Source organism: Eschrichtius robustus, chromosome 3, assembly GCF_028021215.1.
Source record: "Eschrichtius robustus isolate mEscRob2 chromosome 3, mEscRob2.pri, whole genome shotgun sequence".
In the NCBI taxonomy this organism is placed as follows: Eukaryota; Metazoa; Chordata; class Mammalia; order Artiodactyla; family Eschrichtiidae; genus Eschrichtius; species Eschrichtius robustus.
Window position 1 is genome coordinate 21647967 of NC_090826.1, and position 23411 is coordinate 21671377.

Sequence of the window (23411 nt, forward strand, 5' to 3'; positions counted from 1 at the left end):
AGGGGGTGTTGCCTGGAGACCAGCCGCAGTGCAGAGCATCGAGGCCCTGCAGGGGTGGCGATGGGTGGGGAAGGCATTCTGCAGCTGAGGAGCTGGGAGCACAAATGGGTCTGGGTGTTGAAGGGACAGGAAGCAGAGCCCGTAGGTAGGCCTCTAAGGACGTAGGAGACAGGAGATGAGGACCAGTCAGAGCTAGGCAGGGTCCTGAGGGTTGGGTTGAGAGGCCAGGCAGCCCAAAGGATGATGGACTGTCTTGGGAGGTGATGAGATTCCTGCTGGTTTGGAGTAGATTTGTTAAAGGGTCAGAGGGGGTCCCCCGGTTGTTTGCTGGCACCTTCCAAAGCTGAGGAATGACAAAAGTGGGATGCTGAAAGGGCCCTCTGACAGCTATGCAATAAAGGGCTGGGGTGGGGCGGGGTGCTGAGTGTGGAGGCCAGGAGACAGGGAGGAGGAGGCTTCCAGGAGAGGCTGGGCAGGGACTGACACCTGGGCAGTGGGAGGGTGGCGGAGGTGGGGGACAGATGGGAGAGAGTCCAGTGAGTGGCAGCAAGCAACAGGAGGCCTGGGGGCCAGGACATGAGGGCTGTTCACAAAAGTGGAAACTTGGAAATAGGAGACGGTTTCAGGTGGGGAGGACACAGAGGAGTTGGGGTTGAGATGACAGCAGGAGAGGGGTCCAGGAGAGTCACAGAGGCAAGGACAGGAGATCAGAAAGAGGAAGGGAGTTTAGAAGGCAGAAGAATAGACAGTGAAGTTTGATGCCTTCCATGGTGAGAGCCAAGAGGTGGGAGGGTTAGAGAAGCATCCCTGGGAGGAGCCAGGACAGAATAACGGGAAGGGGTGAGGGTACTGTAGGTCACTCCTCTCCCATTCCGGGAGACTTGACAGAGGAGGCGGACATCACAGTAACCGTTCCCACAGTGGATATTCAATGGCTATTGCATCTACAAATGAATATACATATTTATTAAGGGCCGGTAGGGATCTAACTGAACTGTAGTTAGAGCCATCTGAGGAGGGATTATTACCCCTATTTAATCGATGAGGGAAAAGAGGCTCAGAAAATAAGACTGACTTGCAAAAATAAACGGGGAAGGCTGGACCTTGGGCTGGGGGTGGAGGAGGGACCCTCAGGTGCTCCGAGTGGTGGTAACATTCCGGAGCCGCTTCCGAAGCTGGGGAGGAGGAGTGAGGTTTCGCTTAGAGTCCACTCCTTGCCCACCTCCCCTCTTGGGGGTCTGTGAGGTGCCCTCTGATCTTTAAGTCATGGTGCAGGTGGGGCAAGACAGGCAGATTGAAATGAAGCAGACTTGGGGGGATCCGGAAGCTTTGGTGTGGCCTTGGCTCATGGTCCCAAAGCAAATGTAATCCAGGGCCCAACCTATTCTCAGGGTGGGGCAGAATCTGGGAGCAGAATGGGGGGTGCTCAGAGGGGCTCCCCACGGACAGAGGGAGGGTATGGGAGCCTCACTTTGGCCCTGGAAGAGTCCAGGCCTCCTCAGACAGATGGGGCCCAGGGTGGCAGAGGGGACAGAGAGCAGCTCTGCTCTGGCCAGCACTTCCTGGGAGGCACATGTGGACATGGAGGGGACTATGTTGGCCAGGGAATACCTGGTACCTCCTATATGCCAGCTTGTGCCAAGCACTTTCATTTCTCTCAGAGGCTCTTCACACTCTGCTGCCTGCAGTTTGCACAGGAGGAAACTGCAGCTCAGAATGGTTGAGAGACTTGCTTAAGGTCACACAGTGGCACAGCAGGAACTATTCAGGGTTGTCTGGCTATAGTCTGCAATCCTTCCACTACCCTGGTTCTCAGAAATGTTTCTAACTTTGCTTTCAAAGCAAGTTCCTATCAGCTCCTTAGGGGGCAGGGTGGGGCTGCTACCCATCCTACAGATGGGGCAACCAAGGCTCTGAGGGGGTGGGGCCAGCTCGGGTTACAGGAGTTACAGAATAAGTCTGCAGAGGAGCTGGGGCCAAGCCCCAGGCACCTCCTACCCACCAAACCTGCTCTGGGGTTGCTGAAAGCCCAGGCCGTGCCCCTGGGGAGCCGGGAGTCCAGGCCCGGTTTTGTATCAGGCCCTGTGAGAAGGTGTTTCCTCCTCAGTGGGGCAGGCACTCCGCTGGGCTGCCGGTTGAGTCAGCCTTAGGCCCTCACTGCTCTTCTTCTGGTCCCTGAAACTCAGCTGCCAGGGGAGCCAGAGTTACCCGACAGAGGTGTCCCCTCCATACTGGACCCCTACAGGTAATACACCTCGGGGCCAGAGGGCCCCTGCCAGTGTCCCGAGGGGTGGGCACTGCCACCTGGTAACCTGAGCACCCTCTAGGACCTAGGGGTGGGGGAGGTGGAGCGTGTCTGGGGCTGGAACAGCCAGACAGACGGACAGACCCTTAAACTGACCGATGGGTCTGTCCCATAAGTGTTGAAACAGAGTGGGGAGGACCAGACACTGGATTCTGCCTCTGGAACCAGAGGGGACTGCAGGGAGGGGTGTGCTGCTGGGGACCCTGGGCTCAGATGCCCACAGCCCAGCCCAAGCAGACCTCAGGACAAGGGCGGGCAGGGTCAGTTCTGTGGAACGTCCCTCCACCTCCATACTCATACACACACACCTGGTGGCCCCCAGGGCACCAGAGTACACACCACAACACACAGCCCAGTCACACACACACACACACACGCACACGCACGCGCACGCGCGCACACACCCCACTGCGCTGTCGCCCAGAAAGTCACAGAACATATCACACAGATGACAGTCCCCCATGCAGCACCACACTGTGACATGACGCCCAGACACACATGCAGTGATACCACATTCACACCCACAAAATATACAGCCTCCCAGATCCCACAGTCCGCAGACGCCTGCTGAACAGAGACTCACAGCGGCACCGGGTAACACAGGGCCAGCCACACAGGCTCACACACAGGCCCCAGAAGAGCCCTCAACAGTGCGTCTGCAACACCCAGGACCTGCACACAGTAGATGTTCAGGAAATGCTGTTAACATGGGTCACACAGGCATTTCCACAGCGTCATACACAACACCCGATAGAGACACCCACCCACCCCCCGGGTGAGGGTGGGGCAGCAGGGGGAGAGGGCTCGCTCGAGGGGCTCGCTGACTCAGCTGGGAGGGCACAGAGCGCAGGCTGGCGGCAGGCACAAGCCAGGACCTGCCTGCTGAGTGTCCTCTTCCCATCTCAGCCCTGCCTGGTGCCCCAGGAGGGAGGGGACTAAAGGGGCGGGAGGAGAAGAGAGACCGCCCAGTGGGCTCAGGCCACGGCTCTGCCCACGGCCCAGTCACAGGCCCCTTGCCACGTCCACACGCCCCTCGGGGCTGGGCAAATGTTTTCCTTCCGGAGTCACCGTGGTACCTGAGCTGCTTTGCAGCACTCGGCCTCCACCACCAGGTCCCACCCCAGCCAGGTCCTGGGTCAGGGCGTGGGGAACCCATGTGGCCAGAGTAAAGGGGTCTAGGGAGGGGCTCCAGGCCAGGGGGCAGGGCTGGCAGCAGGGGCAATCTTGGGCTGGAGGCCTCCGTGGGAGTGGGTGCAGCAGTTACCTCCAGGGGAGGAAGTTAGGCTGTAAGCTGGCAGGAGGTTGCCTCAGACAGGAAGGCCCAATAGGCCAGAGCAGGGTGGAGGGAAAGGACCCAAGTTGGGAGATTCCCAGGGCAGGGTGGTGAGCAGATATGTGTGTGCACCTGTGCGTCTGGCTGCGTGTTCATGTGTGTGCATTTCCCATGTGTGTGCAGGTGCATGTATTTCTGCATTTAACTAGTCAAACTTTTACTAACCATCTGCTGTGTGCACAGTTCTGGCTTTGAGGATGAGGCCCTGTCCCTGACTTCAAGGAGCTCACAATCTAGTTTGGGGGATACAGTATGTGTGTGCAAAAGTGTGTGTAATTTGTATATATCTAAGGACAGGTCTTTGTCCCTGGACTTATTCTTGTATAGGTGAACCCATCTGTGGGTCCTTGTCTCCCCTGTGTGCATGTGCCTGTGTGCAGGTTTAAGGATATGTTACATACCTCTCTTGGTCTGGACATGGATCTGGGCCTATGACTGCATAGGGCCCTTTATGGGGGACCGGGTATGCATGAGCCTGTCTTTATATAGGTGTCAGTGTGCCTGTGTGACCAGGTGTGCATCTCACTGTGGGGAACTATATCTACATGTATCAGTGTGCACATGTACATGTCTACATGTCTTTGAGTGTGTCCCTGAGTATGTTCATGGGTCTCTGTATGCATGTGTCCATGAGTGCATCTCATGCCACCTTGATCTCAGCCTTCCTGGGCTTGTACCCTGCCCACCATGGGGGGTGTATATTTGGGCAGAAAAGGCAATTGGCTCCAGGATGTGCCCTGTATATGGGCAGGCCTTTACCTGACCCTTGCTCTGCCCCCAGGGAGCCACGTGTGCCCAGCCTGGGCGCTGCCCCAGCTGATGCCCCAGAGGGGCCACCCATCTCAAAAGGGGCTCTGGTCCCTGCCTGGCCTCCTCATGGCACATGAGCCACAGCCTGAGGCTGATGGGCTATTGGATCTCAGTTTCCTGACAGAGGAGGAGCAAGAGGCTATTGCCAAGGTCCTGAAGCGAGATGCTCACCTGCGCCAGCTGGAGGAGGGACGGGTCAGGTAAGGCAGAGTAGGGGAGCCCCAGAGGAAGGGGCCTCAGGCACTGGGGGGCTTGGGTGACTCCCACCCTCTCTCCTACCAATGTGCAGCCTGTCAGATAACTGGGTAGATCTTGTTTTTGCCCACTGGTCCACTCCACCCTTGGCCGGCTCAGTTCATCACCTCTCCCAGGGTGGCTGCACCAGCTCCCTTGCCGGCCTCCCTGCCTCCGGGCTCGCCCTTTCTGGCCCCCCCTCCATGCTGCAGCTGGGACTCTCCAGATCTGTCTTTAATACCCTCTCCTGAAACCTCACATGGTTCCTCAGCATCTCCTGTCAGGGGCAAGCTCCGAAGTGTGGTCCACAAGGCCTCCCTGGTTGGACCCTGCCAGCCTCTTCCACCAGTAAGCCTCACCCCCTGACACACATACACAAAATGTCCACTACAGCCACTCGGGTGATCCACAGTCCCCGAACACACCCTTCGCTTTTATGATGTTTCTCCTGCCTGGAAGAGCACAATGGCAGAGCAGCATGGGACTTACTTACAAGTAGTGTTTGGGGACAGACACTTCCTAGCTTGTACCAGTACCACTCTCCTCATCTGTAAAATGGAGCTAACGAGCCCTACCTCATAGAATTAGGAAGGATTATACACAGTCATTTAATGAATAATAATTATTTTTCTTCTCTACCTGGAGAACTCCAATTTGTCATTTAAGAGCAATTCACATGTCACCTCCTCTGGGAAGCCCTCCGGTATTCTCACAGGCAAAGCTGGCCCTCTTACATACATCATGGCTCTACCTCACTATAGTGTACTTGTCTATTCTGGACTCAGTCTCCCCACCAACCTGAGCTCCTCCAAAGCAGGGATCAAGTCTGATTTGCTGTTGTATCCCTGGCCCCAGGTACAGGGCCTGGCACAGAGTGGGTGGCAATAATGTTGATTGCCTGGGTGGTGACAGCCACGCCCTCCCCCATCCTCCAGCAAGCTCCGGACATCGCTGGCAGACCCTGGGCAGCTGAAGATCCTTACAGGGGACTGGTTCCAGGAAGCACGCTTCCAGCGGCACCACCACGCCCACCTTGGCTCTGACCTTGTTCGCGCCTCCATCCGCAGGAAGAAGGGCTCCAGGGGTGAGAGGAGCTCCCCAGAGTGGGGCACGCCTTGGGCAGCCCAGGTCACCAGGTGTACGTGGACAAGGAGAGAGGGCCCCTGGTTTCAGTTCCAGCTGCCCCTGGCACTGTGTGACTTTGAGTGGGCACCACCCCTCCATGGGCTACAGGAGGTGGGTGGGCATCTCCAAGGGCCAGACATCCTGAGAAGAGAGTTTCACAGAACTTCTCACCTGGGTGCAGGAGACCAGGCTCAGGGCAGCGATGCGGAGGCTGAGGCTGCTGGGAAAGAGACCGAAGAGGCGCTGGAGCCCAGGTGAGGAGGCATGGCAGGGAGTGGAGGGTGCCTCCCAGTCACCTGGGGCCCATCTCTGACTATACCTCTCCCTCCTCCCAGGCTCCCCATGGACGAGGCCCCCCAAGAGAGGTTCAGCGAGACTGAGGTGAGTAATGAATGACTGAATGGGCTAATGAATGAATGTACAGTGTCCCTGGCATGGAGGTGGGATGTGCTGGGGAAAGAGCCCAGCCTGAGAATCAGGAGACCCTGGCCTGGGCCTCTGTCATCCTCCTCTGTCAAATGGGGGTGTGGGCCCATCCTCTAAAGGAAACTCTGAATTGGTTACTAGGGGTGGAGTGTGGACTGAGCTGGGTGAGGTCCAAGACTCAGATGCCACCAAAGGGACCCTGGGAGTTAGGTAGGGCAGGCCCTGAAGTGTGAAGGGGTGTGAAGTACAGGCCAGACTGGTCCTGCCGCTAGTTGCCAGCTCTGCCCTGAGGGCAGTGCAAAATCTGAAGCTGGAACCTCTGACCCCTTCACCACTGGCCCCCTCTGTGACTTCTACCCCTTGTTTCTTTCAGGGACCTGATTTCCCCTCACCATATGTCCCCCCAAAGGCTTCAGATCATGAGGAGGAGCCCCAGGCCCAAGAAGGTGAGTGGGAAGGTGTGTGTTGGGAGCACAGAGAGGTTGTGGGGATCAGAGGCAGCTCTAAGTGACCCCAGCCACTTGTGTTCACCTTCCTCGTCCTGCTTAGGGGGCGGCGACCGCAGGGCAGCACTGAGGTCTGAATGGGGGTTGTAAACCAGTCCCTCCAAATTTGCTCAGGGGCAGGTTGGGCAGGGGAGGGGCTCGCTGAGCTGTTTGTGCCCCTCCCAGCCCCTGGCCCCGGGGGCGTTCAGGTCTTCGCCGCCGAGGAGGCTGACCCCAAGCTGGAGCCTCCGTCGAGGGGAGAGGAGGAGCCGCAGCCCCCGCCTGCCCAGGTAGGCGGGAGCGGCCCGCGGCTGCTCTCAAGACCCGGAGCAGACTCTGGGCGGGGAGTGCAGCTGCCCGAGGCTGCGAGCGGTCCGGGACAGAGAGCGGTCGCGGGAGGGGCGGGGGGTTAGGGGGCGCCCCCGTCGCTTACCCCCTCCTCAGACCCAGGAGGCGTCCGAGATCCTGGAGAATGGGGAGGAGGCCCCGGGGCCCGACCTGTCACTCGACCGCGTGCTCAGCAGCAGCTCCTCCATGTCCAGCCTCAACTCCTCCACGGTGAGGGGGTGAGGGAGAAGGCCTGGGGTGGTGGTGGGGTGCGCCTCCCCTCCCCGTATCCCGAGGCGTTGCCCCTGCATGACCCCTCCCTTGACCCCCGGACCTGACACTCCAGCCTCCAGGCAAGCTACCTCACTTTACCCCGCTTCCCCCCCATCTGAACCCTCCGCGCTCCCCTTCCCCGGCCCCGACGTGAGCCCCGCAGCCCGCCCTGACCTCCCCACCCTCCGCCCGCAGCTGAGCAGCAGCCAAATGAGCCTGTCCGGGGAGGCGGAGGCGGGCGCGGTGCAGGTCCGCGGCTCCCTGCACTTCGCGCTGCGCTACGAGCCGGGTGCCGCCGAGCTGCGCGTGCACGTGATCCAGTGCCAGGGCCTGGCCGCCGCCCGGCGCCGCCGCTCCGACCCGTGAGTGTCTGACCCCGCGAGGAGGGGCACTAGGGAGCCGCTCTCACTGCCCAACCCCACCGCTTTTCTTGGCCTCAGTTTCCTCATCTTCAAAATGGGAATAACGTTCTTGGTAGACGCGGGAACTGGGTGAGATAACTCCTGTAAAGCGCTGCGCGAGGCCTGGCGCGCGAAGCTGCGTTCCCGGCTGCGGCTGGGGAGTAGGCGCTGGAAGGGGCTGGAGGGGTAAAGGGGTCCCCCTTCACCTCCGGTCCTCACCTGCCCCGCTCCAGCTATGTCAAAAGCAAACTCCTCCCGGATAAGCAGAGCAAGCGCAAGACCTCAGTGAAGAAACGGAATCTGAACCCGGTCTTCAACGAGACTCTCTGGGTGAGGCTGCGACGCCAGGGCGGCCCCCCATTAATGAACCGAACGCCCCTTCCTGCGGGGACCGGGTGGCAGGGGCAGCCATGGTGTCGTCATTGCCGGTCGCTCCAATCCTCCATTCTGCGGGAGGAACGGCAGGGAGGGCCTCGCATTAACGCGCTCTCCAACATGTCAGTCTAGAGGTGGGCGCGGCGCTTGTCCAGACCCCCATTAATACCGTCCGGGGCTCCCCAGGATTCCTTCCAGCAAGGAGCGTGGTAGGATAAGCCCCAGCCAGCACTCCCGCAACACTGAGGCCGGGGCCATCGACGCTGCTTCATTAAAGTGCACCTCCTGTCCCCAGTACTCCGTCCCGCAGGCCGAGCTCCGGGGCCGCGTGCTGAGCCTGTCCGTGTGGCACCGCGAAAGCCTGGGTCGCAACATCTTTCTGGGCGAAGTCGAAGTGCCCCTGGACACGTGGGACTGGGACTCCGAGCCCACCTGGCTCCCCCTGCAGCCCCGGGTGAGCAGCTGGCCCGCGCGCGTAGACCAGCGGCACAGATCTCCCGCCTTTACCGCACTGGGCTTTCCCCCAGTCCCCCTCAGCCTCGAAACCTTACGGCCCCATGCAGAGGTCTGTCCCTGACTGCTGGTGGCGGGGCTCTCGGATTCCCCAGGCCGTTCTCTCGGCAGCCCCCTCCAAGACCCCTCCCCGATAGGCCCGCCCCGTCGGTGTCTGGAGACTCCGCTCCCTTCCGGCCCCTTTTCCCTAGGACTTTGTCCCCACCCCCTGACGAGCCCGCCTCTCGCAGGTCCCGCCCTCTCCCGACGACCTTCCCAGCCGCGGACTGCTCTCTCTGTCCCTCAAGTACGTGCCCGCTGGCTCTGAGGGTGAGTGACCGCCGGCGAGAGGCCAAGCTGGACGGGCCTTGAGAGGCGGGGAATCTCTGTCCCGCAAGGGTGAGGGACAAGTGTCTGTCCTTGGGGCAGGGCCTGAGCCGAGCCTCTTCGCAGGCGCAGGACTGCCCCCGAGCGGGGAGCTGCACTTCTGGGTGAAGGAAGCTCAGGACCTCGTGCCTCTGCGCCCAGGATCCCTGGATACCTACATACAATGGTGAGGGGCATCGGTACTTCCCCGCTTCCCTTCCCTTCTCATGCAGTGGAGCTCCCCACCTTCAACAAACCCCTTCTAATCACCCACCCTTGATTCACCACTCTGGGTTTTGACCGCTGAGCAGAGGTGGAGGGGACGGCTTGAGCAAAGGCCTGGAGTCAGGAGAGTTGAGCACTCCTCTGAACAGCTGCATTTCAGTGACTGGAGCATAGGACTTGTTGGAGAGCTGAGGCTGAGACCTGGGAGGTCTCAGGGGCCTGTCCATGGAGGACCTGGAAAGCCAGGCTGTGGGGTTTGGTCCTGAACTTGCAGTTCAGTGGTTTTGAAAGTAAGCACTGGAGGAATTCTAGGGGTGCCTCCAGGTGCTGTCCCACCCTCAGAGAGTAAAATAGAGGTAGGCCAATGAGGTTCTGAGTTCCCAGCCTTGATTCAACAAGAGGCATTGTTTTTCTTTTAGGTTTTGTATTTCTGAGTAATATTTTTGTCTTGCAGAAAGGGCTCCAAGGCTTTAAAAAGTTTGGAAACTACTTCTGGGGGGCTGTGAAGGTGATTGAGCTGAGGAGTAGCAGAACTGCATTTCAGAGACATTACTCTGGGGTCCTGTGAATAGGTGTCACAACTTTTAAAGGCAGGAGATCTGAGAGGAGGTTGGCGCAAAGGTCCCAGGATACTGAGGGTTTGAGGCCAGTTCTCAGGCAGGAGCCAGAGGACGTGGACGTTGTAAGGAAGTATGGGTAGGACTCGGTGACTGGTTGGTTCTGGGGAGTGTGAGGAGGTGGCCACTTGATGCCAGCCCACCTCCCCACAGTTTGGTGCTGCCTGATGACAGCCGGGCCAGCCGCCAACGGACAAGGGTGGTGCGACGCAGCCTCAGCCCCATGTTCAATCACACCATGGTTTATGATGGCTTCGGCCCTGCTGACCTGCTCCAGGCCTGTGCTGAGCTCTCTCTCTGGGACCATGGGCCCCTGGCCAGTCGCCAGCTGGGGGGCACACGCCTCAGCCTGGGCACCGGTGAGTGGGGCAGAGCCCTGAGTGGACCCGATGCTAGGAGGCAGGGGCTTGACACGTGGCCCTGGGCACTTCTCTGTCCTTTCCTGAGCTTTGGTATCCACGGAGAATGTGGGGGTGACAGTGCATGATCTGGGACCAGGCAGGTGTTCCTTGGGACGTGGGGTGTCCAGCGTGACCATGTCTTCCACCCCTGCCCGCCCACATCTAGGCAGCAGCTATGGGCTCCAGGTGCCCTGGATGGACTCCACACCCGAGGAGAGGCAGCTGTGGCAGACCCTCCTGGAGCGGCCATGTGTGTGGGTGGATGGCCTTCTGCCCCTCAGAACCAACCTGGCCCCCAGGACATAGCTGCCCTACAAGCCCTACAAAACCCCTCTTTCTGGACCCCCATCTCAGGGCCTGCCCTTGGCTAAAGTCAATAAAGTCTATTCTGAGGGCAACAAGGGGCTGTTGTCGGCTTGGGGGTGGGAGTGTGGGGAGGGCAATGATAGCAGGAAAGTGAAGAGGGCCAGATGAAGGAACTTTAGACTCAGACATAAAGACCTTAGGGAGCTGGTCCTAGGACTCCTCCCCATACTTCAGACATCGCCAAGGCCCAAGGGTACAAAAGTATTGTTTAATAGTCTTTGCCAGCTGGTATTCCGTGAGCTTGAGGCACCTCTCTGGTTGGTTCCCCCCACTGGGGCTAGGCTTGGGCCCTACCCTGCCCCCTGCCCACCTGGCCTCCTCCAGTTGCCCCTGGGTCCTGGGGCAGGTGTGTCAGAAGCCTCTTGTGTTTCCTGCATTCATCCATCCTTGGGTCTGGCCTCCTGTCTCCGATGTCCTCATTCAGCCTCCTGCGGGCCAGGGGTAACTGGCGTGGATCTTGCTCGCTGTGCCAAGATGGCTCTCCAGATGCGGCATATCATTCCTCCCCTGGGGGTACCAGGCTCAATGAGGCTCAGGCAGAAGAAGGCCCTGGGCTCTCTCTCTGGTACCCACTGTCTGCCTGATGCCCCCTCTGTCCCCAAGGGACCCTAGGGTCCCTATAGTTTTCAGAGAGGAACCCAGGCAGGCCTGTAACTAGGGGGGTGGTGTCAGGATCTGGACAGCATGAGGCCATATGTGTGGGTTATCCCTCAAGGGCCCAGGACATACCTGATGCGTGTGTAGATGAGGTCATCTCTAGTGGCACAGGTCAGTAAGGCATGGAGGGTGAAGCTGTGGTTCAGTAGCTAGTTGTGGACAAAGACACATACACAGAAACAGGGAGAGGTAAAATCAGAGAAAGGTGGGTCCAGAGACCCAGGAACTAGCTCTGTTCTACTACCAACATGCTAGGACAGATCACACTCTTTCTGGGCCTCAGTGTTCTCATCTGTCCAATGGGAGGCATATACAAAGTGTTCATTCAGTATTGAGATTCTCTGCATCAGAGGGAGAAAGTGAGAAGAGCTGAAAGATGGGCATAGATGGAGTCTTTGGTTGGTGGGGGTCAGGGACTGCCAGTACTCGCCCACTCACCGTCTGGATGGTGCCTGAATCCACATTCAGTTCCTGTAGCCACCGCACCAGGCCCTGGTCCACTGTGAGAGCAGCTGTCAGGGAGAAGTCAGCTGGTGAACCCAAGGATGCCTCTGCCAAGAAGCTGCCTCACACCCACCATTTGAGCTGCTCCCACTCACCTGGGGGCTCTGAGGCCAGGGCCCAGGTCCTGGCCTCCCCACTGACGTGCTGTAGGGTTAGCTGCACTAGGACCTGGCACTCCCGTTCCTTCTCAGCCAGGACATCTCGAAGCCTGTTAGAAGGCAGAAGGCAATAGAATGGAGGGGGCGTAGGGGTGAAGCTCCTGCAGAGGCTATGGGCGAGTCCCAGAAGCTGTACCTATCGGTCTCTGCTCGCAAGAGGCCCAGCTGCACCATCGAAGGTGGGGTGCCCTGCTCGGGTTCCCCTGGGAGCGGGTTCCGCTGGACTGGGGTCTCCTGCTGCATCCGCTGGGACTCCTCTTCTTTATTGGATTCCTCCGACTTCGGTGGGACTGCCTCCTTTTCCGCCTCTGCCAATCCGAGTGGGGTGAACTCAGGCAGGGCGAGAATGCCCATTTAGGACCCCAGACATCGGCAGAGGACGCGGGGCTCTGGGCACGGGCTAGGCAGTGTCAGCCTGGGAGATATCCATTTGGTTACGCCATCCCCCTGCTTGGTGCCGGGTCAAGCCGGGGCCTCACTGACCACGCCCCTACCTGCCCAATTTGTGTTCGCCACGCCCCCAAGGATCACACCCTCGCCCCGCAGGCAGGCAGGCAGGCTCCAATCCCCCACCCACCTGGGGCCAGAACAGCCAGGGCTGCCCGCACAGCACGGCTGAGCAGCGAGTCCAGCACGAACATCCAGTGTGGGCGGATCTGGCGCCTGTGGAGGATCTGCTTCACCTGGAGCAGGAGGAAGGGTGCGGCTGAGACTGCTGAGCTTCAAACAGAGATGGGGCTTGAGTTGGAAAGGCCTAGAAAGTCTTCTATCGGAGGCAAGTGGGGTGGGCGGGCTCGGGATCAAAAGAGGGGCTAGGAAGCTAGGACTGGGCAGCTGTCCCTTTCCCGATGGTTCTATCTGGGAAGACATGGAATCATGCAACATCAAGTCCTTGTACATTCCCAAGCATGGGGAGCTCACTACCTCTTATTGGGCAGCCCTAACTGAGAAAGCTCCCTCACCGCATCCGGGAAGGCGAAGAGCGGTCCTTGCAGAATCTCGGGCCCAAGGCCCTGGGCCCGAAGCTGCCTTTGCAGCTCCCGCAGCTGCTGGGCCAGCTGCCGGCGGTTGGGAGTGTGGATGTGCGCCCTGAGGCAGCGCAGTAGCTGTTCCGCATGATTCCTCCCCAGATGGGAACCCTGAAGAGGAAGAGAAGGTCATCAGCGAGTATTCCCGCCTGAGCCGGGGGAGATGCTGGTGGGAGGGTGCGGGGCGCGGTGGGGTGGGGAGCGGAGGGACGGGGGAGGCCTTCAGCAGGAGTCCTGTTGGTGCTCGACCAGCAGGGGGCGCCGGGGCGAGCCGCCCACCTGTTCCTGCTCCAGGCAGAGACTCTCCGCCAGGGCCTGCAGCTCCTGCTCCAGTACTGTGGCCAACATGGCCCGGCGCTTGCTCTCTTGGTGCAGGAGGCTCAGCCCCGAGCTCTCCTCAGGGGACGCGGGCTCCTCGGCCCCAGGCTCCTCAGGCACCCTGGGTGCAGTGAAGAGCAGCTGATGGAGGGAGGGCAGCAACACCAGCGACTTCCACCCCAGAGTTTGAATCCTGGCTTTTACTTTCATGCCCACCTCACAGGGATAAAAGAGATGAACTCAGCATTGAGAGGGCACAATAAATATAAGTAAGAGTATTTGGGAGGAGGGCACCAAATGCCATCCTTGCAAGTGGTCAAAGTGCCCAAGTCCCCAAGGAGGGCTTTTTCTGGAGGGAGTGTACCAGGACAAAACCAGATGAAGCAAACCCACCCCAGGACCCTGGGTTCTTACCGGAGCTGGCAGGTGTCCCCATAACTGAGGCAGCGCTTGGGGGGACTGGGAGGGTGCTGAGAGGGTGCCTGAGGGCGCGGGAATGTCTGGGACTGGGAGGTCAAGTCAGCTGAAGGAGTGGGGCTGGCGGAAGGGGCGTCTGAGGGAGGGACAAGGTTGTCAGCCGGGGCCCCCTGAGCCCTCTCACCTCCACAGCTCTTCTGCCCTCACCCCAGCGTGCTCACTCCCTCCACCCACTTAGTACCTGAGGACCTTAGAGCATGTTGGGGGGAGCCGGGGCGGCAGCTCCTCTTCCCAGGTTGCAGGAAGGGGTCCTCCAGCAGTGCTTGAGCACTGGCTCGGAGGCGTGGGTCTGGCTCAAAAGTTCGGAGGAGGAAGGCTTGAGCCTCGGCTGACAGAGAAATGGGCATTGGTGGGTGCACCTTGTACATGCCCACCTGGGAAGAGGGCAGGGAGGGGACACAAGGGACAAGTTTAGAGGTGTTCAGGGCCCAGTCTGTCCCCACCCCACCTCATAAGCCAGGCCCTGAGGGATCTCACCTGAAACATGGCAGCCTGCGGGCTCCCCAGCTCGTGGAAGGGTGGGCGACCTGTGGCCATCTCGATTACAGTGCAGCCCAATGACCAGATGTCCGCCGCCTTCCCATACCCTCGTGGGCCCTGGTCAATGATTTCTGGGGCCATATATTGTAGGGTCCCTAGGACAGGAGCAGTAGCAATAATGCGCATCTAGGCTTTGTCACTGTGGGGGCGGCAGGGGGCTCTATCATCCTCTGGCCACCTGCATTCACTCTGAACTTTAGTATCCAAAACAGTTCCTATCACCTCCCCTGGTCATCAAACATCTATCCTGAGTCTCCTCACTCATCTCAGGCTCCATCACGTTCGTGGGCTCCATCATCCACAGTAGGTGCCATCATCTATCCTGGATTGCATCATCTGCTTTGACCTTTAGACCACGTCAACACTTCTGGGCTCCGTTTCAGGGACTAAACTCAATGTCATCAGCTATCCAAGCTCCAGTTCTAGATTCTATCACCTCACCCCTGGCTCAATCACCTGCCCCGGGTTCCATCCCCCATTAGGACTCTAACTCCATGCCCAGGAGAAACAGCATTCCCTGGAAGGTCCCAAGAGTTCTCCGCCCCATGTCAGCAACCCCATTCACCACCCCACCCCCTGTTACCTGTGAAGGTCTCAGTGCAGGGTGTGATGCCTGCTAGTCGCTTGGAGGTACCAAAGTCGGAAATCTTGAGCAGCCCGCTGAAGGTGTTGATCAGTACGTTGTCCCCCTGAGTAGAGTGGACATTGTGTTCAGCGGACATCAGGCTGGGCTCCTGGTGCCAGAACAGGACCCTATCCCGAGACCCCAACTCCTGGGACTCCCAGCCTGACCCTGCCTCTATCAACCTCCTCCCCCTGCCAACCCACTTATCCCCCTCTGGAAGTTAGCTTCCGATCTGAACTTCTTGCCTTCTCTGGGGAACCTTCTTGATGAATTCCCCAACCCTTTGCAAAGGGTCTGCCCACTTAGTCTAAACTGCCAGCCTCTGTCTGGGGCCATATCTCTTCCTCCCCACCCCACCCCCCACCAGGGTGAGCCAGCTACACGCTGACCTTGATATCTCGATGCACGATGCGGTTGTCGTGCAGGTAGCCGAGTCCCTGCAGGATCTGGCGGGTGTAGAAACTGATGGTGCTCTCGTTGTCCTGCAGGGGTCCCCACACTGACCGCAGCAAGGAGGACAGGCTGCCTGGGAAGATGAGTCCAAGGTCATAATTGGCACCCACCTACTCCAGCCCACAGCTCTCTGCTCAAAGGCCAGGCCATGGCCCAGACTCCATCATCCAAATGCACTGCCTCAGCTAATTCTGGGCTACACCGCCCACACACGCCAGGGTTCATTTTCCCGGAGGGTTCTCCACCCCTGCTTGGCTCCAGCCCCATGCCCCACAACTCCAGTTCCATTCCCATCCCACACAGGGCAGGAACCTCCAGGCACTTCCTCCATGAAGATCTTGAGGTAGCCGCCCTGACTGGCTGAGCCCAGATAGCGCACGATGTTCTTGTGGCGCAGACGTTTGTGCAGAGCTATCTCTTCATGCAGTGGCTGAGAGAACCTGGGGGCAGGTAGGGAGTGAAGAACAGGCCAGCTTGGGGCAGAGATGCTTACCCAACTCCAGCGCCAGCAAGGCAGGCCCCCAGGATCTGCCCCTCCCACCAGCACCCCGGCCCCCGACCTTCCGCAACTTAATCACCCAGCCCACACGCCCCTCCAGACCACAGCCCACCCTCCGGGTCCCTGCAGTTCTGCGTACAGGCCTGGGCCCACTGGGCTCGTACTCTCGCTTCTGTGAGCCCGCGCACTCGGCTCGACCACTTGGGCATCCGCGTCACCCCCGCCTGCAGTCCCGCCCACAGGACCCTCTCAACTCGCGGTCCCGCCCATTTGACCCGCCCACCTGGTCCCCCACCCCAAGCCCTGAGCCCCACCCGCGTGGCCTCAGGTCCCAGACCTGCTGTCCCGCTCCGGGATCTCCTTGATGGCGATGCGCGCCCGCGTGTGCCGATCGCGGCCGGCGTACACCACCCCGTAGGTGCCCTTGCCCAGCACCAGCCGCTCTCCCGACTCCGTGTACTCATAGTCAAACTGGGGGGGCGGGTGAGATGCGGGGTTCACCTGGGCCCTCAGCCCTTCCCCCTCCTCAAGCTCCCAGCAACCCCTTCCTCACCTCCAGTACCTCCCCTCTGCCCTCCGCCTCCTCTGTGGCCGCCGTGGAGTCCGGAGTCTTCACCAAGGCCTGGATCAGCCCGCAGAACCTGAGGGGCCGAGATCAGACTGATGGGAGGGGCACCTTGGGCGGAAACTGTCCCCTCTTTGCCGAGAGCACCCAGGGAACATATCCCTTCCTTTCCCTCAATACACCGAACATCCTTGCCCTCAGAGCACCCTGACCCCGAAGGGCTGCGCGCACCACTGGCAGTGCCCTCCGCTGGGGAAGCACAGCTGGACGTCCTGAGCCGGGGAAAGCGCGTAGAGGAAGCAGCAGCGCTCGTCTCGCTTCGACACGCTGGAAGGGATGAAGAACCCCAGTGAGCCGGGCAGCCCAGCAGCGCCCCCCCCCGCCCCCGCCCGACCTCCCCCAGGTCTCCCCTCTCACCTGACACCGCTGATGGAGGCCACCGGGAAGGTCCAGCTGGAGGGAACGTCCTGTGAGAAGAAAAAGGTCCGAGAGGGGTGTGGGGACCGGGAGAGGGGTCTGGGGATGGGGGAAAGGCTGGAGAGAAGGGGTGCATAGATGTGAATGGGGGTGACTCACCGGCGATATCACCTGCTTACCGGGCTCCAGCAGGCTCACTGCCACTGTGCTCAACGGGTTGGTACCCTGAGCCTCCAGCCTGGCCGGTAGCAGCACCTTATTCATCTCCAGGACCAGCACCTGCAGATGACAGGGGAGAGGGGTTGGTCAAAAGGGGCCTGCCCCTCTCCCAGGTCCCACACCCCACGGGCCTCACCAAGCACTGCTCCCCTTGAGAACAAGTCATCTTGAGTGGCTGGCAGGACTGTAGCAAAAAGTGGAGCCAGAAGTGGGCATGGTGTGGGGTTTCTCCAGGAGGCTCTAGTGTGGGTCTGAAGTGCTGGTACAGCAGGAAGGTTTCCATCACAGACACCAGGTACCTGCAGACACAACCTTGTCCTCAACTCAGCCCAGGCACCAGCTAGTACTGCCAGGGAGAGTAGACTGGCTTGGATGCAGCCAGAATGTGGCCATTGGGTGCCATGGGCACTGGTCTGAAAGAGGTTCAGACTAGATGCCAGTGGATATAGGTGCAGAAGCTGACAGCCCAGGCCAGCCCAGGACCACCACAGAAGGGGCCACCTACCATACGGGGGCATTGAGCTTGTACAGCTGCTCTGCAGCCAGTGCCACCTGGGTGAGGTCATTGGCAAGGATCTGAGCTCCCAGGTAGAAGCCAACATCCCAGTAATACTGCATCTTCTCCACACAGCCTTTTCGGGCCAGCAGGCAGCCCAGCTTCATGCCTGGGAGGGAGGGGCATGGGTTGTATTGAATGTAATTACAACTTTGGGCAAAGCCCAGGTGTAGGCCACAAAATTCATGTGGGCAGGAACATAGAAATGGGTAAAAACTTAGGTGTGGCCAGATCTCAGGTGGGAGTAGGAGCTCAGGCACAGGTGAGGGTTTGGGAACAAGTGTACATGGAATTCAGTGTGTAAGGAACACAGGTGTGAGCTTAGGAACAGCTGTGGGCTCAAGGGCTCACGAAGGCCCAGGACAGGGGTAGGTTCAGGCAGAACAGGTCCAAAAGGGGGTGGAGTCGGCCTCAGCTCCAGCCCAGTGTCTTCTCTCCCTGCCCTCTCCCCAGACCTCTCTGAGCTCCTGTGGGTAGGGGATAGGGGTGCAGGATTGGGGTTCACCTATGAGCCGGAGCTCCTTGGAGTCCTCAAAGCGCTGCCCGGCGGCAATGAGAAGCACAGCTGCGTTGATGCCCGAGTGGAGGCTGGGCTCTACATCAAAAGCCTTGCGATACCTGGGGTAAGGGTGGGAGGACGCGGGGCTGGACTGATGCCCACAGCCCCATTCCTCATCCCTCTAGCTCAGCCCACTGTCCACTTGTTTGGGCCCCTTACCAGTGATAGGCCTGCTCCCGGTGCCCAGCGTCCTGGAAGTCAGAGCTGAAGAACATGTCCTTATAGATACGGCCACACATGCAATATAGGTCAGGTGCCACTGAGCCCTCAAACTGTACCAGTGGCAGCAGCACAGCCAGTGCCTTCTCCCGGTCCCCAGGCCTGTTCCTCCTAGGGGAAGGGGAAGAAGGCTGGGGACCCACTTGATGGCCCTGCCTCCACTCTCGGTCTAGGAACCCCCAGACCCTGAACAGCAGGGACCCTTCCAAGGGCCTGACAATCATGAACCCAGAATAGCAGTGACTCTGGTCAGCTCTGATCTTTCTAGAGGTAGTAATCCCAGATGGAAGTGATTTCTAGCTGCAATGACTCTGAGGAGCAGTGACCTTGGATAGCTGTGACCACTCCAAGGGCAGCACCACCACCCCACCCAACCCTGGGCAGCAAGAACAGAACAGTAGGGACCATTTGACATCAGTGTGACCTTGGTCAGCAAATTCCTTGAACAGCAGTGATTGCAGACAGCAATGACTTTGCACAGCAGAGACCCATGTCCCCATGTGCTATGACCTGAGCCTTGCTCTGCTACCCACCGGTTGAGGGCAAATGTGTAGTGGAAGCAGACATTGTGCTGCTCGGCCACGTCACAGGTGGGCAAGGCCTGCAGTGTCTCCACCAGCTCAATGATGGCTGAGTAGTCCTGCAGGAGGGAATAGCACGCACTGGCCTGATGGCCGCTGGTGGGTCCCATCGGCCCACAGACCCTGAGGTAAACCTTGAGCTGGGGTCCCCTCCCACCCCGACACCCCATCTTCCCACCCACCATCCTCTGCACACCTCCTTCAGGCCCAGCAGGTAGTGTAGACACCACACCTTACACGGAGAACCCACTGTGTGCCCCAGCCTCCCAGCTGCCCTGGGAGACATGATCATCCCCTATTACAGACAAGGAAACCGAGGCTCAGAGATGTCAGATAATTTGTTCAAAGCCACCAGTGAGCAAGTGAGTCCAGGAGCTGGACTCGGGTTTGTCCGACACTGAATGCCGCTGCCCCCACTGCCCGCCTCTCTGCACAAACCTGCACATCACGGTAGGAGAGCAGCAGGTTCATGATGATGTCTGGGCTGAGCAGCTCTACGCTGTCCAGTCTCTGCTGCAGGCGAGCCAGCTCCTGCCGCAGCTGCTGCCCGCTGAACCGCTCCCGCGCCTGCCGGATGTCCCGCCGAATGGTCTCCCGGAAATAGCCACTGACGTCCACGGCAGGGAAGGGGGGGAGAGAGAATGGCCGGGCTTGCCCCTCAGCCCCAGCCCACTGTACCCTCACCAGCCTCCTCCTGGTGCACCTGCTGAGGGCCCCCATTACCAGGAGTCTGTGGGCGTGGCCTCCAGCAGGCGGGCAAGCCGGCCCACCAGGGGTGTGAGCAGCACCTCAGTGCCCACCCCAGCCTGTACCAGGCCGTCAGCCAGGCCCCTCAGGAGGCCCGCATCTCCACATAGCACCCGACCAGTGGCTGTCACCACATAGGGGATCAGCGTGTAGCTGCCAACGGAATCCTGGTGGGAGGGAGGTGGGAATCAGTGGAGGTCAGAGGTCAGTACCAGGTTAGAGAGGGGCAGTGAGGGGGTCAGAGGTCAGCACCAGTGGGGACTAAAATAGCAGGGAAGGGGCACACTTCATGAAGGGAGACAATAGGGAACAAAGGGTCACATGGATGTCAGGGGGCACTAGGGAGGTCAGAGAGGAATGAGGAGGCCAGGAAAGATAGTGGAGGTCAGAGGTCATAATGGAGGTCAAAGGGCACATTGGAGTAGTGGTGGTTTCTGCTCACCGAGTTCTTCTGGAAAATGTCCTCCTGCGGGGGACAGACATTCAGATACTGGTGTTCTGAGTAGGGCCACCCCAGCTCTGTGCCGGCCCCCACCAGCCCGCTGGCCACCTACCCGCAGGGCCTGCAGGTCAGGGAGGTCGGCCTGGGAGCAGAGGAGCACGTTGTTGGTCATGCTGAAGCTCTCCCGCACACCCAGGTGGTAGAACAGGGAGGGCTGCGCCAGGGAGCTGCTCACCTCCAGCACCACCACATCTGCGGGCACACGGGTGGGGGCCCTGAGCCCTGAAGCCCAGCTTGTGGGGAAGGAGCCTGGGGATCCATCCTGGCTCAGCCTGCTGCTTCCCATTGTGACTCCAGCAGGGTCCAGTTTTGCTCTGGGCCTCAGTTTCCCCCTTTTAGGGTCCCTCTGGCTCATACAGAATTTGTATCTATAGTATTGCAAGGAAAGGAGTGGAGCTCCCTGGGCTATGACTCATATCCCACTGTTCAGAGCCTGCGGACACTGGGCACAGAGAAGGGGAGGCTGTGCACCAGTCTGGAGCCTGTTCTAGGCCATCTGAGAGGCAGGAGTTGTGCAAAGATGAAAGTCCCCTTCCCTGGGTTCTCAATCCAGTCTCTTGAAAGGGGCTGGCACGAGCAGTGTGCTGTGTGTACACACATGTGTATACACACATGCCCTGTGCATGTACACTGTGCCTCTGTGTGTGTGTGTGTGTGTGTGTGTGTGTGTGTGTGTGCAGCTTGCTGTGTCTGTATCTCTGTGTGTGACAGTGTCTGCGACAGTTTATGTGAATCAAGATATGTACGATTTGTGAGTCTGTGACTCTGTGTGTGTGTCTTTGTGTCCTCAAGGTCGAGTCAGCCTTCATTTTTAGGCTGAGGTTTTATGGACATCCTGCAAGTACGGTACCTGGACTCTTGGATGAACAAATAAGTATCGGGGGCGGGGCGTCCGGGATGGCGAGAGGGCGGAGTGACCCGCGCGGGAATAGCCGCCTTCTGGTCCCGCCCCCGGACGACCCTGCTCCGCCTCCAGCCCCCCCCCAGCTCGGCCCATTCTCCCGGAACTACTGGGGTCTCATAACCCAAGCTCCCTCGCCTAGAATCCAGTGCAGTTGGGCAGTTGGTCCCCTTCACTTCTCTTTCTGCCTCTCCAGCTGGATCCTCGGAAGTAGTATGCTAGGACCCCTGAATTCCAGGCCCACATGTTACGGCTCCTTTCCCCAGTCCAAGTTCCACCTCCCAGGATTCTCCGTCATGAGCTCCGTGCGAGATCATCCCGAGGCTGAGTTCTCCAATCCCACTCCTGAGATACCACACCCTGCCCCGCTCCCAGCCTCTCCCTAGGCACGGTGCCGACTCCAGAGTGCTTAAGCTCCAACCCTGAACCCCGAGCCAGACCTGGACCCGCTAAATCCCTGCCCGAGTCCGGCCGTGCTCCAGATCCCCTAAACTCCGCTTTTATCACGGCCCCGCCTCGAGCCCCTAGACTTTAGCTCACTTTATGCCCGCATAGCCCCCTACACCCCACACCTCGGGGTCTCCCGGGAGTCGCCGAGCCACGCCCCTTCGGCTCCTCCCAAGACCCTAAGCCCCGCCCCAGCGCCCCGCCCCGCCCCCAGGAGCGCTCACCCGCGTTGTAGAAGGAATCGAGCGCTGAGGTTTCTCCCAGCGCCAGGGTCCCAAAAGGCAGGCTGCGCAGCTGAGGTCGTGGCCGCGGTCCGGGGAGCTGCGCGCAGGCCTCACGCAGGCAGCGCAGAGGCAGCGGCTCCGCCTCGGCTCCAGTCTCGGGGTCCGCCAAGGGCTGCGGCTCCCGGGTCAACACGTAGACCACGCTAAGCGGCCGGCTTCGCGCGCAGCCCCGGCCCGGGGACGCCGCGAGCGCCCGGCCCCGGCTCAGCGCCTCGGCCAGCGGGTCCTGCCAGCAGCTGCCGGCGCGCTCCGCGGCTTCGGACCTCAGGCACTGCCCCGCCATGCGGGGGCGCTCGGGCGTCGGGCGCCGGGCTTTGGGCACCCGGGGCGGGACAGGAGCCAGGGACAACAGATACCGGGATCTCGGGATCGGGAATCAGGTCAGGATAGGGAATCTCCTACAGGATCTGAAGATCTGGAGATCTGGAGATCCGGAGTCCGGCCGGAGGTCCCGTTTGGGAATCTTGTGTCCAGGGCGAAATCCGGCCTCTGACTTGTAAGGTCCTGAGGATCTGAAATCGGGGATTGGGGTCCCGGGAATCTTGGGCATCCGATGATCCGCGACTCAGAGTCACGTGGGGGATCCCGGGAATCGGTCAGGCAGTGCTCACCACCCGGATTCCGCAGGAGAGCGCCGGCAGTCGTTCTCTCCTGCCCTCACATGTAGGCCGGGCCCAGCCCTTTCCTGGACGACGGGGAAAGCTCCACCCTCGGCCCTGGGGCAGCACCGCTCCCTAGCGGCCCGGGACTCGGCGTCTTCCCTCCCTCCTCTCCCGCCAGAACCTCTGAGACAGGCGGCTTCCGGGACAGCCTGTGCCCCTGTGCACGCCAACCACTGTGGACTGCTCACAGCAGGCACTCGTAAGACGTGTGCCCGGGAGACTTCCCTGGTGGTCCAGTGGCTGAGACTCCGCACTCCCAATGCAGGGGGCCCAGGTTTGCTCACTGGTCGGGGAATGAGATCCCACATGCCACAACTAAGAGTTTGCGTGCCACAACTAAAAGATCCCACATGCCGCAAAGAAGATTTAAATAAATAAATATTTTATATATATATATATATATATATATAATATATATATATACACACACACACACACACACACAAACATATATATGAGTGTGTGAGTGTGCGTGCCCAGGCCAGGGCTAAAGCAGAGGTGGGAACTGCAGGCCCTGCCCCCTGTGGGGTCTGTTGAAAGAAAGGATCTCCAGAGACATTAGTGTGTGAGACAACTTAGAAGGGACAAGGAGGGGGCAACAGAGAGGGTGAGATAGCTGTGTAATTCCCACCACAAAACCATCCACTTGTAGGACCCAGGGGGCCCAAGAGTATTGTCAGTGGATGCCTGAATCCTTCCAAGTCCACCACTCAATGTTCCTCTGGCCTTGGCTTGCACACCTCTTGGGATGGAAGCCTCATTACCTTTTGAGGCCAATTCGTCCGTCTTCCTGACTGGAAGGAATATCTTCCTTGAATGGAACTGAAACCTGTGTCCCTGCTCTGCCCTTGTGAGTTTTCCCCAATAACTGGAAGAGGTCTGCAAGCCAGGAAAGGGTTAAAGTGATTTTCTTTTTTTTAACGTGGACAGAG

The 23411-nt window shown here is 59.6% G+C and overlaps 2 protein-coding genes across 7 annotated transcripts; one reads left to right on the plus strand and one right to left on the minus strand.

Moving 5' to 3' along the window:
* The first annotated feature begins 2164 nt into the window (after positions 1 to 2164).
* SYTL1 (synaptotagmin like 1) lies at positions 2165 to 10582 on the plus strand. 3 transcript variants are annotated; one of them, XM_068537816.1, is made up of 15 exons: positions 2165 to 2245; positions 4420 to 4648; positions 5618 to 5766; positions 5989 to 6061; positions 6143 to 6188; positions 6607 to 6679; positions 6905 to 7008; positions 7163 to 7276; positions 7514 to 7680; positions 7953 to 8049; positions 8390 to 8548; positions 8838 to 8916; positions 9040 to 9139; positions 9948 to 10153; positions 10362 to 10582. In XM_068537816.1, exons 2-15 carry the CDS (start codon positions 4458 to 4460, stop codon positions 10499 to 10501), a joined length of 1698 nt encoding a protein of 565 aa, XP_068393917.1. In that variant the 5' UTR covers positions 2165 to 2245; positions 4420 to 4457; the 3' UTR covers positions 10502 to 10582. The 3 variants fall into 3 exon arrangements, with proteins under 3 accessions (XP_068393917.1, XP_068393919.1, XP_068393918.1); XM_068537818.1 differs by lacking the exon at positions 2165 to 2245 and adding an exon at positions 3377 to 3417; XM_068537817.1 differs by lacking the exon at positions 2165 to 2245 and adding an exon at positions 3381 to 3433.
* A 173-nt stretch (positions 10583 to 10755) lies between these two features.
* Positions 10756 to 22499, minus strand: MAP3K6 (mitogen-activated protein kinase kinase kinase 6). 4 transcript variants are annotated; one of them, XM_068539253.1, is made up of 29 exons: positions 21758 to 22499; positions 20238 to 20377; positions 20126 to 20149; positions 19660 to 19850; positions 19375 to 19543; positions 18889 to 18995; positions 18296 to 18466; positions 18083 to 18195; positions 17527 to 17686; positions 17158 to 17320; positions 16962 to 17081; positions 16803 to 16852; positions 16617 to 16712; positions 16383 to 16461; positions 16158 to 16291; positions 15634 to 15761; positions 15258 to 15394; positions 14827 to 14932; positions 14181 to 14338; positions 13885 to 14077; positions 13641 to 13779; positions 13188 to 13347; positions 12843 to 13019; positions 12458 to 12563; positions 12017 to 12188; positions 11818 to 11930; positions 11657 to 11730; positions 11291 to 11367; positions 10756 to 11068 (listed from the first exon to the last, which is right to left on the minus strand). In XM_068539253.1, the coding sequence occupies exons 1-29, from the start codon at positions 22098 to 22100 to the stop codon at positions 10978 to 10980; spliced, it is 3891 nt and encodes a 1296-aa protein (XP_068395354.1). In that variant the 5' UTR covers positions 22101 to 22499; the 3' UTR covers positions 10756 to 10977. The 4 variants fall into 4 exon arrangements, with proteins under 4 accessions (XP_068395354.1, XP_068395353.1, XP_068395356.1 ...); XM_068539252.1 differs by having other exon boundaries at positions 16374 to 16461; XM_068539255.1 differs by having other exon boundaries at positions 16374 to 16461; positions 20238 to 20267; positions 21758 to 21936.
* Between the last annotated feature and the right edge of the window lie 912 nt (positions 22500 to 23411).